This window comes from Littorina saxatilis, linkage group LG7, assembly GCF_037325665.1.
Source record: "Littorina saxatilis isolate snail1 linkage group LG7, US_GU_Lsax_2.0, whole genome shotgun sequence".
Taxonomy (NCBI): domain Eukaryota; kingdom Metazoa; phylum Mollusca; class Gastropoda; order Littorinimorpha; family Littorinidae; genus Littorina; species Littorina saxatilis.
Genome location: NC_090251.1, coordinates 51,905,090 through 51,917,819, shown reverse-complemented (window position 1 = coordinate 51,917,819; position 12,730 = coordinate 51,905,090). Strand labels below are relative to the sequence as shown.

Sequence of the window (12,730 nt, the reverse complement as noted above, 5' to 3'; positions counted from 1 at the left end):
TCTGAAGCGGCTCCGTCCGCGCCACCGTAGACGTCTGAAGAAACGAACGTTATTTCAATTCCCTGTGCAAAATGGTGGAGATCCCAACCCTCAGTTGGGTTTTTATTTCATTGTTTATCAATTCGTGTTGTGCCATTGCGAGTTTATTTGTGTGTGTGTTAGTCACTGTTTTGTGTTTATTTCTGCTCTGTTGTTATTGGTTTTTTTAATGTTTTGTTATTTTGTTGTTGTTGTTGTTGTTTTGGGGATGTTCAAGTTCTTGTTTATTTGCCGATTGGTTAGTTTTATATTTATGTTTTGGTGGTGGTGGTTTGTGTGTATGTGTGTGTGTGTGTGTGTGTGTGTGTGCCGGTGTGTGTGTGTGTGTGTGTGTGTGTGTGTGTGTGTGTGTGTGGCGGTGTGTGTGCGTGCGTGCGTGTGTGTGTGTGCAGGTCAGTTTGTGTGTGTGCGTGCGTGTGGTTTGTGGGCCGTGTCACGGTCACAGTCAGTGTGTGCGTGCACGCGCGTGTCAGTGTGTGCGTGTGTTTGGAGGGGGGTTAGTTAGATAGTTCGAGTAACCTTCGCTTGAGCAAGTGCGATAGAGGTAGCTTGCTTTGCATGTTTTGCGATGCCTGGCCGTGGGCATAGACCGAACATGTTTGACGGGATCCTAGCCTGTACCGGTTTGGGTACACCAAACTGGTAACCATACAACTAAGCGAAAGGCTTCTTGGTCAGGCCCATACCGACTTGCACCCACCACGTTGAGCAGAAGACGCAACGTAACCATGAGCCTGTAAACTCGGACCAGCGTTTCCCTTTCAAGTTTAAACTAAAGTATACATTTTTGCACCGTCGTGTCAACCTAACAGGACCCTATGACCCTCCTAATGATTGCCGGAACAGCTATTCATAACAGCAGGTACGTGAATATGTGTTCCTGTTTCCATGCGGAGCAGACATCTGCCTCGCAGTGCATTCATGCACGTGCTGAGGAATTTGGTCTGTTCCGTTCCGGAAAGTTGTAGAGTCAAGTTGCACTTGCGATGCTTGTTAGTAGCCGCCCAGTCATGACAGTAAAGAATTAAGCACTGATGTTTGACTGAACAGGTTATAGCTTTCGGTGTCATTTTTGTAAAATTGCATAGCACGTTTTCACGCACCAGCATGGCCGCTATACCGCATGTAGTACGCGAAATAGCCATGTGAGTCTTGCATGAAGTGGAGTGCACACTGGTGCACTCGGTGCTTAGAATAGAGTAACAACCCTGTGTATGTATATATATGTTCGATAATTAAATGCATTCAGTTGATTTTTGTCCGAAAAGCAGAACTGCATTCTCTGAAGTTTCACATGTGGCACCATATACTGACTAAGGTTTATTGCCAGGCACACCACAAGCCACACGTGTAAGACTGTCACTGCTTGTCTGTACGCGTTAAAGTAGTGCATGTTCATTGCCAGAGCTTGCTTACCTTGTCTAATTTGTGCATCTCACATAGATAAAAAAAAATATATATATAGAAAAACATGCACTGCAATACATGAGAAAACCAAGTCTCCCAACTGTAGTATGACAGCAATGGTTGCATGTCACTTGGGTTGGAGGATACATGTATCAAAAGCCTCATGTACCAGCTGTTGTTACCTGTGTGTCTGGAAAAGTGCTTAGAATTGCAGTTCTGTTAGTGCAACTGTCCTACAGTTCTGTTCTGTTTTGCTGCCCATGCGTGGGCGCATAATACGATTTCATATAGTCCTGTGAGGTTACCCAATTTGTTGTCTTTTTCCTGCATGCGTCAATTCATTTTTCCAAGCCCTGAGACTTTCGCTGTGAATTTGGGTTCTTTATCATGCGCATGCATGCACACTGGGGTGTTCGGACACTGAGGAGAATCCCTCGCTAAACGTGGGGATAAACCTATGTCCGTAGAGCAGTGATGTACATTTTAGTCGGTCTCCGATCTCTGACCGATCCAATTTCCCCAGGACCTATAGCTTTAACCCCAGCAGGACATAGGTACGATTAACCTACAGAAGAAGTGGTCAAGGGTCCGATCGTTTTTGACAATGAAGCGGACATGCGGACTGTTTAATTTTCAAGAGGAATGCTTGTTTCGGTTTTGCCAAGCGAAAGTAAACACTGCGTGAGGAAAGCTGGTTTCGGTTTTTCGCTTCATGTTCGCACATGCGCAAGGCATTACTTTTCGTCATAATATCCGGAAAAACCGTTGTGCGTTCGAACGAAAATAAAACGAAAGAGAAACGACATGGGTCCGAAAAAAAAGCTCAAAGCAGATAAAAATCAGCAGACATTGATGTCCATGCTGCGTTCGCCAGCCACTGTGGCTTCAGCTGAACCAACAACAACGTCAACCGAGAATTTTAGCTGAAAAATCTTTTTAAATGCGGTTTTACGAGTCGTATTTTTGTCCTATTGAAATTGCAATCTCAGGACACTGTGTCCTATTGATTTTCAGTCTTCAGGACAATTGTCCTAAAGGCTGCTAGAAAAATGTACATCACTGGTAGAGACTACTGGTTTTGAAGCCATCGCCGCTACTGACACTGACAGCTATTTCCCATCCCCCTTACTAATGACATCATATTTAGAATGATCAGTTTGGGAGAGAAGGATACTAATTACACAGTAAAGGCCCTCGTTATTAATATTACCACTGGTCAGAATGAAAAGTATCAGAATTAAACAGTGTTCGGTTTTGCTCTTGGATGCTTTAACCAGTCCGAACTACAGTATACATTGTTGTCTGGTGGTGTGTGAACTCTGAATTGTTGGATATATTCAGAAAAATGTAATGCTGTAACATTAACAGTATAAGTTTACTCTTAGTCTAACTTCTAAGCTTTATCAGTCTTTTTATTATACACCGAAGATATTTATTTTTGTAAAGGTGTGACTGTGGCTTTATTAGCTTTTTAAAGTATTTTTATGTAGTTTTTTGCTCTTCTTTTTTTTTACCTGTTTGTTAATGAAGATGCTTTACTAATTGATCTCTAAATTATCATGTTTTATCGTCATTGTCTTGCAGCCCAATGTTGGGAGAGTATCCAGGCACCCCTGCATGGAAGATGAAAGACGATGACTCGGACGAGGAAGAGTCACATTTTGGAGGGGATGACCACAGAGAAAGCGACAGCTATGTACTGGACCAACTACTGTAAGTTGTTTCCTTTTATGCATTGGAAAAATGTCTTGTGTGTGTATACATGATTGCATGCTGTTTTGTTTTTTAGTCCTTTGCTATTTAATTCATTAATGAGTTTGGTAATTAAAAATCTCAAATATGATTAAAACTAAAATTGTTGTATTCTCAAAAAAAGAAGACTGCCAACGTTCCAACATTTAGAATTAAAAAAAAAACAAGAAAAGTATGTTGGAACATTTTTGTTTTGTCAATAATTAAATGATCCAACGACATACCCTTCTTGTTTTTTTATTCTAAAAGTTTAGTAATCGATCCAAAAATGATTTATCTTATTCTTTATCATATCCTGAATTTAAAAACCTTTGTTATGTTTGGACTAAAGACAAGCTCAGAAATGTGCTAAGTGGCTAAAAAGGTTAAAGAGAAGTGCGTTTTCCTGTTAAGCACAAGCACTGCTGCAGTATACTGGCTGTCACTTAAAGCGCTTTCTTGTATTGACAGACCTATTGTCTTGGTGGGGAAAAAAATGCAGTGCGTTCAGTTTCATTCTGTGAGTTTGACTAAATGTAATAATTTCGCTTTATGCGACTTGTTTTGTAATTTACCTGACTTGCTACATACTGTTGGCAGCGCCCCGTTTGTGGACATCGATGTGGCAGAAATGGCTGACTATCTGGACATAGAGAGATGTGAACTGGGGCTGATCGGAGATGATGCATCCTGGCCAGAAGATGACGTGCATGAACTCAACTCATATGGCTACTTAACCGACACGGTGCTGGACTTTCAGCGTAGCACAAGAGAAGGTGTGATAATAAAAGTTGTTCTGAAACGCACACCCCTCTGGTTTTGATTGGCTGTGTAAGAGTTGCGCTCATGAGGCTAACGATGATCCCTGAGCTCCATATGTACCTCTGATAGATGGCAATGGACAGTGGAAGTAAGCAGCGGTTGTCATGGTGAATTATTTGATCTGATTTGCATTTTTTTAAATCATTGTATGCATGATGTTCCGAGGCGTCGGTCATCGGTCATAGACCGATTTAGGTTGTAAAATGACCGATTGCAAACACCTCTGTCCCGTCAAATATCCGATCGCGAAGTTAGCGGTCATTGTCCGATAGTATTACGTCTAGAGCGGTCACTGCAAGAAGAATCTGTTCAAACTGAAGTATCAAACCCCGTTAAAACGAGTTAAAATCGAGTCCTAGTTTAACCTCAATTTTCACTCTCGGTCGAACAATAACACAAGGGACGCAACTCTGGACCGAACAATATTACAAGAGCCACAACTCTCGCTACTTTTGACAGCGACACTTTATTTCCGCCGCCACATTTCTGCAAAGATGCCGCCGAAGAAAAAGGTTTGCGTGGGAAAAGGGCAGACACTTTTGAGTGGCTTTGTTAAAATAAAAAGGACGACACGGACAGTCAAGTTGCAGGGCCTTCGGCACCGTCGGAGACTGAAGCCTCAGAAGGTGAGCCAATAGATCTACAACCTCAGGAAGAGACGCAAGAAACGAAAGTAGGGGCGACCAGAAAGTTTGTGCAGAGCTGGTTTTCTATGTTCCCTTGGCTCAGCTACAGCAAAGAAAAAGAACTGATGTTCTGCGCCATCTGTCAGGAGGATGGCGTTGCCTCAAACTCGTTCACCGTTGGTTGCAGCAACTTTCGCAAATCCGTGTGTGTGTGTGTGTGTGTGAAAGATTACTTATGACATTCTGAAGCATGTGTCTGTGTGTGTGTGAAAGTAACCCTACTGAACACTGTTGCATTTAAAATATTAAAATAAATTTAGAACTGTTCAGTTTTTATTTGCCTTTATTCATATATTCTCAGTCATCTAAAAAGGTTAGGTGCCATGATTGGTTCGCTTGATCTGAATGTCCTATTGTTTTTTTGTAGTCAGGACATGATGTCCTATTAGTTTTTTGATTCAGGACATTTTGTCCTGTTGCCCTCCAGTCCTAGGAACATCACTGGTATGCATGATGTAATGCCTTGTTTGGGAATAATGTGTACATTGCGGCTCACTATTCACCGCCACAAACATGCATGCTTTAGCTTTAAACAGCGCATCTCCTCCACAAACCCGCTTTGGTTATTTCCAGACAGTGTCTGTTATTTGTGGTAATGTGTGCTTCCTGTACTAGAAAGAGTGAATGTGTTGTATATGTTAAACCCTCTACCCTCTGGTTTAATATCATCTGTTTCCTGCCTTTTCCAGATGACGGCCCAACAGAAATACCACATTCAACGTACACCATCATAGCAGATCACATGTACTCGGCAGTCTCAGAAGACCACATGTACTCACTGTCCAGTAGAGCCTCGTCCACAGAAACTGTTTCACGTGCCGCATCAACCTCAGGTTACTCGAGCGGCACGGAAAGCCTGGTTAGCAACGAAGATGCCCCAGTCGGTGTGTTGTCACCGAGTCCCACGTCCACCAGTTTACTGACACAGTCGGCGACGAGTTTACTAACAAAGTCGGCAACCAGCTTACTGACACCGTCGGCAACCAGTTTACTCACACAGTCGGCAACCAGCCTACTGACACAATCGGCAACCAGCATACTGACACAATCGGCGACCAGCTTATTGAGGCAACAGGCAAAAAGCTTATTGAAGCCAAAGGCTGTGGTTCCGGTGGAGGAAGCTGTGAACGCCGACGACGAGAGCGCAAGGAGAGAGAGTCGGAAACGCACACGCAGTAGAGTCAAGGCAGTTTCTGGAAATAAGAAGTGGTGAGTGCTTCAGAATCAGATTCAACTACACTGATCAGCGCTGATATGTGAATTTGGTTTGGCTTTTGAACACTGATAATCTTTTACTGTGAGTATTTATTTGACACAATTGGCATATCGATTCGACACTGCATAACATACACATCAGAGTCTTGTATTCACTGCATTCATGGGTTTAACTGGTCGAACACGTATTTCCTGTTTGTATGCAAAAAGCGGGGGTGCAACTCTTCTACAACGCTCGAAATTCTTGACACCGTTAAGGCGTTATATCCGAAAAACGTTTATTGCAGGATCTGAATCACACTATTCCACTTTAAAACTTGAGGTAGCACACAGTACCTCTGCTGTTATCCGCAGTCCATCTGTATCACATGGATAAGTGAACTTATTGTAATTTGTCATTGCAGGAGCAGGATCTCAAACGCACAATATTCCACTGTGAAATTCATGTAGCACACAGCACCTGTGCTGTTATTTTTAGTACCTCTGTATCACATGGATAAGTGAAGTGTATTGTATTTTGTACCTCTGTATCACATGGATAAGTGAAGTGTATTGTATTTTGTACCTCTATCACACGGATAAGTGAAGTGTATTGTATTTTGTACCTCTGTATCACATGGAGAAGTGAAGTGTATTGTATTTTGTACCTCTGTATCACATGGAGAAGTGAAGTGTATTGTATTTTGTACCTCTGTATCACATGGAGAAGTGAAGTGTATTGTATTTTGTACCTCTGTATCACATGGTGAAGTGTATTGTATTTTGTACCTCTGTATCACATGGTGAAGTGTATTGTATTTTGTACCTCTGTATCACATGGTGAAGTGTATTGTATTTTGTACCTCTGTATCACATGGTGAAGTGTATTGTATTTTGTCATTGCAGGAGCCGGATGGGGGAGGAGGAACAGAAGGAGAGCATCACGGAGCTAACGGACATCATCAGTTCACAGTTGGGGGTGAGGGAGCGTCTGGAGGCAATCAGGATCATCAACCCTCACTCCGCTGTCTCCCCCACGGACGGAGAATTCGTTATAGGTAAGATACCGACCTGGTGATTTGGCGGGGCTGTTGGCTTCACTCAGTTTCTCTACAATGTACAGTAAACCCTGCTTTTAAGAACCCCCAATGTAAGACTACCTCCCTTTTAAGACCTTGTTTTCTCAACTACAAAAATTTGCAGCGTCTATGATTTACCCGTATTTTAAGACTTGCCTTGTTAAAGGCTCCCGCAGTGGGGCACTGCGGTTATGAAATTAAAGGCCCCTCCTGTTTTTGGAACCGCAGGAGCTTTCTAGTTTGCTGTTAGGTAGATTTTTGGTTCCTCTTTCCTGTCATGCTCTCTTTTTCTTCATGAATTCTTTTCTTTTTTCTGCCTTCTTGCTCATTCACCTGTATTTTTTCCAAAAATCTCTTCTCTTGCCGCTTGTCTCGCGATTCATGTATAGTTTAATCTGTTAGTGTTCTGATGTAAGTCCAGCAGTAGATAGGTTAAGCCTATTTTAACATACTGGAAACTGGTATTCTTCCAGTAGGTATTAATTTAGTTTTACTAAAGCCTGCTGGGACACAAGTAATGGGTTAGTGCATTTGTAAACAGGAATCGCTTGACAAGTGACCCCCTTCATCCCCCCCCTTCCTCGTCCTGATATGGCTCTGCGTAGTCGGCTGGACGTTAAGCAACAAATAAACAAACAAACTTGTTAAAGGCACAGTAAGCCTCCCGTAAACCATCACAGATACGGTCAGGCTTTTACACACAGTACAAACACCCTTTCATTTAAACACTCACCAATTGAGAACATCCTAGGTGCCCTCCGTAAAGAGCGAACAATTTTCAAAGAATTTATTTTTGCGTGGTTTATCTTACCCCTGAGCCATCGTGAACCCGTGTGATCCAGTTTTCCCTTTTCACAATGCAGTCGTCATAGTTAGTCATTTGAATGCGACTCGACGTGAGCTTATGCACGAAACAACGGCTGTGGTTCACAAGAACTCTAGCGATGGCTTTTGACTGTTGAGAGGAACGGCGATTTGCACTGATAAACCGGCCGTCGTCTGCTACGACCCTTGCGTGACCCTGCTTCCGGGCTTTTCTTTTTTTAAACTTTCACAACTTCGAATTGTTCTGATCTTGTCTTGATGAAAAACGAATTCTTTTATGATTAAAGAATGTTTGTGTAACAAGCTGTCAATTTATTATTTAGATTTTAAAAGTTAGGTCTAGCGCAAAAACGAGGCGCCGTTGTTGTTAACGGAACAAGTCTACGAAAATAAATTCTTGGAAAATGTCTCACGCTCGACAGAAAGCAGCCAGGATGTTCCCGTTCGGTGAGCGTTCAAATGGAAGTATGCTTGTACTGTATTTAGACGCTCGGGGAGCTCTGTGATAGTTTACGGGAGGCTTACTGTGCCTTTAAGACCTGATTTTCTCAGGATTTTTTGAGTCACTTGAGAAAAAGTGACTATGTAATCGGTCAGTGTTAGTCTGTCCGGCCGGCCGTCCGTAGACACCACCTTAACGTTGGACTTTTCTCGGAAACTATCAAAGCGATCCGGCTCATATTTTGTTTAGTCGTGACCTCCAATGACCTCTACACTTTAACGATGGTTTCGTTGACCTTTGACCTTTTTCAAGGTCACAGGTCAGCGTCAAAGGAAAAATTAGACATTTTATATCTTTGACAAAGTTCATCGGATGTGATTGAAACTTTGTAGGATTATTCTTTACATCAAAGTATTTACATCTGTAGCCTTTTACGAACGTTATCAGAAAAACAAGGGAGATAACTAGCCTTTTCTGTTCGGCAACACACAACTTAACGTTGGGCTTTTCTCGGAAACTATAAAAGTGACCGGGCTCAAATTTTATGTGAACGTGACTCCCAGTGACCTCTACACTTTGACGTCTGCTTTGGTGACCTTTGACCTTTTTCAAGGTCACAGGTATGTCTTGAAGGAAAAAAATTGAAATATCATATCTCTGAAACTATTCATCGGATTTGATTCAAACTTTATAGGATTATTCTTTACATCAAATTATTTACATCTGTATTGTGTTGTGAATAGCAATTTCTTCCTGTCCATCTGATGCCTCATATAATATTCAGAACTGCGAAAGTGACTCGATCGAGCGTTTGCTCTTCTTGTTTAAGTCTTAAAAGGGGGGTAACACTGCAAATCCTGCTCATGTGTTTCACTGAACTATTTTTTGAGGTGGTGTTTCTTTGTTTTTTGTCTTTGTGCATTAGTTGTTGAGAAATCGAGGTTCTTTACTACTTGGACTGTGCTTGTTGACGATCTCATTTCTCTTACATGAAGGATGAATTTGTATTGGTCGGGTGATAGTTCGTATTGGTCTAGTGATCAATTGCTTGGCATGATGCAATTAGCAACAACTTGCAGCATAATCTTTATCATCACTGATTATTTATTGGACTACCGCGCTACCAATAAGCATTGAGCGTAAGAACTGATAAAGTTGTACCATTTCTTTCATAGACATATTAACTATTCAGTGAAAAGTGTCGCTCTTTGTGGTGCTAAAGTAACTTGAGGTCGACTACCAGACTTGTCTCCCCTTGGGGCGGGGACGTAGCTCAGTCGGTAGCGCGCTGGATTTGTATCCAGTTGGCCGCTGTCAGCGTGAGTTCGTCCCCACGTTCGGCGAGAGATTTATTTCTCAGAGTCAACTTTGTGTGCAGACTCTCCTCGGTGTCCGAACACCCCCGTGTGTACACGCAAGCACAAGACCAAGTGCGCACGAAAAAGATCCTGTAATCCATGTCAGAGTTCGGTGGGTTATAGAAACACGAAAATACCCAGCATGCTTCCTCCGAAAACGACGTATGGCTTCCTGCAGTGGGGCACTGCGGTTATGAAATTAAAGGCCCCTCCTGTTTTTGGAAACGCAGGAGCTTTCTAGTTTGCTGTTAGGTAGATTTTTGGTTCCTCTTTCCTGTCATGCTCTCTTTTTCTTCATGAATTCTTTTCTTTTTTCTGCCTTCTTGCTCATTCACCTGTATTTTTTCCAAAAAATCTCTTCTCTTGCCGCTTGTCTCGCGATTCATGTATAGTTTAATCTGTTAGTGTTCTGATGTAAGCCCAGCAGTAGATAGGTTAAGCCTATTTTAACATACTGGAAACTGGTAATCTTCCAGTAGGTATTAATTTAGTTTTACTAAAGCCTGCTGGGACACAAGTAATGGGTTAGTGCATTTGTAAACAGGAATCGCTTGACAAGTGGCCCCCTTCATCCCCCCCTTCCTCGTCCTGATATGGCTCTACGTAGTCGGCTGGACGTTAAGCAACAAATAAACAAACAAACAGACGTATGGCTGCCTAAATGGCGGGGTAAAAAACGGTCATACACGTAAAATTCCACTCGTGCAAAAAACACGAGTGTACGTGGGAGTTTCAGCCCACGAACGAAGAAGAAGAAGAAGTCTCCCCTTGACTCTGGCATAAGAACCTGAATCAGGGGTGGGACTTTTTCGCGGATTTCCGCGGACACAACTTACGAATTCCGCTGGAGTAATCTATATTTCCGCGTCCCATTTCATCACAGTATCTATAACTTGTTGACTGAATGATATGGAGAGCAGTGAAGATGGAACAGAACACTGGAGGCTTGAGAGTTAAATTGTACTGACTGAAAACTCCTGATAACTAATAGTAATTTTGAGCTTCAATGCATTGGGGCGTCACTTGGATCATGCTATTGCCAGTATTGGATTATGAATACATGGTTCATTACATAAGTATGCACCATTACAATGTTACCATGGTTGTGTGAAAGTGTGTTTTTTTGTGGGTTTTTTTTTTGGGGGTGGGGAGTGTGGAGAATGTCTTTTTTACCCGATCCAAACGAGTTGAATTTTAGTCTCAGATTGCACAGATTTTAATGTACCATCAAAAAAAAAATTGGGGGGAGCATGCCCCCGACCCCCTCCTTTCCCCCCCTCCTCCTCCCCCCCCCCCCTCCCCCCCCTAGAAAAAAGGGATTTCCTCTTTTTTCATCACATGAGTCCCACCCCTGCTGATGAACAAACGCAGCATTCAAAGTTTGCCCTTCAGACCTGACCCCATGGATTGGGGGGTGAATAATGGATGCAAAACTAACATGCAGAACACAGTCTCATTTAGCGCAGGCTTTTGCTTGATGCTGTTTGATTGCGCTCTGCTACACTGAAAGGATTGCTTCATTTAAAGACATAAGACACTTATTGACCCCAACAATCCACTTCCAGACCTGGGAACCCATACGATTTCGCCGTATTTTGTACGCATGATTGTCTAGAATACGATCAGTACGGTCAGTTGAAAAAAAATACGACGACGACTTTACTTCACAAGCGTATCCCGAAGCCGATCCGGTACTTTGACACATGATTAATGTTTTTGTCAGTCAACATTGACAGACGCATTTGTTTTAAATGTTTTGGTAAACTTAATTAACGGTGCGACGGATACCTGTGAAGCATGTTTGAAACATGGATGTTCAAATGCTATGAGGAGTACGCTCATTTTTCTGAAAATCACCATGTTTGTTTGAGAATACTCCAAGTGCAAAACAGGGGTTCCCAGGTCTGTACTTCACTAACATCTTGCTAATATTTTTTCCGTGGTAGTTCAAACAAGTGTTAAAAAAACCGTTGAGAAATCTACCAGATAGACTTTAGAATATATGACGACATGCCAAGAATGAAGGGTACTCGGAAGGGGTATATCTTGCTGATTACTTACAATCAAGGGACCTATTTTGTAAGTAGTGTAAATCCTTAGTTTGAAATTGTTTGTGGCTGCATGTTTCTTTTGACTGACAAATAGTTCCTACAAGAGAAAGGTTTCATACTTATGTATTTTGGCATACTGAGTGGTACATTCATACTTATAAATGTTCATACTAAGAAAATCTATTGCCAGATATGAAGCCCATCAACGACACGCGATTCAACAAGCTCCAGAAGTTTGTGCGACTTCATGCAGACGACTTGAGTGTAACGTCCACAAGTGCCTGTGAGCAGAGGACATCACCACAGTTAGAGGTAAGTAGTCTCAATTGTTCATTTTGATGTGCTTTCCACAATTGTGTTGCTTCCTCTCTCCTTTTTGTTTTCGTCTTCTTCTTTGTCCTCTCTAATCCCCTTTTTATTTTTGTTCTCTTCGTTATTTTTCTTTCTTAATCTTAGTCAGTGATTTTGTTCATGATTTGGTGACAAATCTAATACTGATGGTGACAAACTAGACAAGGGGACAGCGTTTGTGTGAACTGTACTGCATTGAGAGCGAAAAAGTCAACAATTTAGTTTTGAGAATGCGATTTATATTTGGTCTTGCATCCATCATGAGTATGTTGATTGTGTGTGTGTGAGATGAACAAACGCAGCATTCAAAGTTTGCCCTTCAGACCTGATCTCATGGATTGGGGGGTGAATAATGGATGCAAAACTAACAAGCATAGCACACTCATTTTGCGCAGGCTTTTGCTTGATGCTGTTTGATTGTGCTCTGCTACACTGAAATGATTTGTTTACCACATTTATAGGAAAGTTGTGTGTGTGTGTATGTGAACAGTGGTTTATATTTGGGGTTACATCATGGGTAAGTTGACTGCGTGTGTCTGTGTGTACAGTTGATGCGTGTGTAATAATAATAATAATAAGAAGAACATTTATATAGCGCTAAATCAAAAACTTTCGTTAAAAAGGCTTGCTCTAAGCGCTTGACATCTAAACTAAAACGTCATTCACACTCTTTACAATGATGTACAAGAACTTCATGTCACACTCTTTCATTCAGTATAACACCATTCACACAGTTATTATTCTG

At 41.9% G+C, this 12,730-nt stretch overlaps 1 protein-coding gene across 1 annotated transcript; it reads left to right on the top strand.

The window, feature by feature from the left end:
• Positions 1-744: 744 nt before the first annotated feature.
• LOC138972002 (uncharacterized) lies at positions 745-12,392 on the top strand. Its single transcript, XM_070344845.1, has 7 exons — positions 745-901; positions 3,031-3,159; positions 3,778-3,953; positions 5,375-5,894; positions 6,786-6,937; positions 11,825-11,946; positions 12,381-12,392. Exons 1-7 carry the CDS (start codon positions 858-860, stop codon positions 12,390-12,392), a joined length of 1,155 nt encoding a protein of 384 aa, XP_070200946.1. The 5' UTR covers positions 745-857.
• The last annotated feature ends 338 nt before the right edge of the window (positions 12,393-12,730 follow it).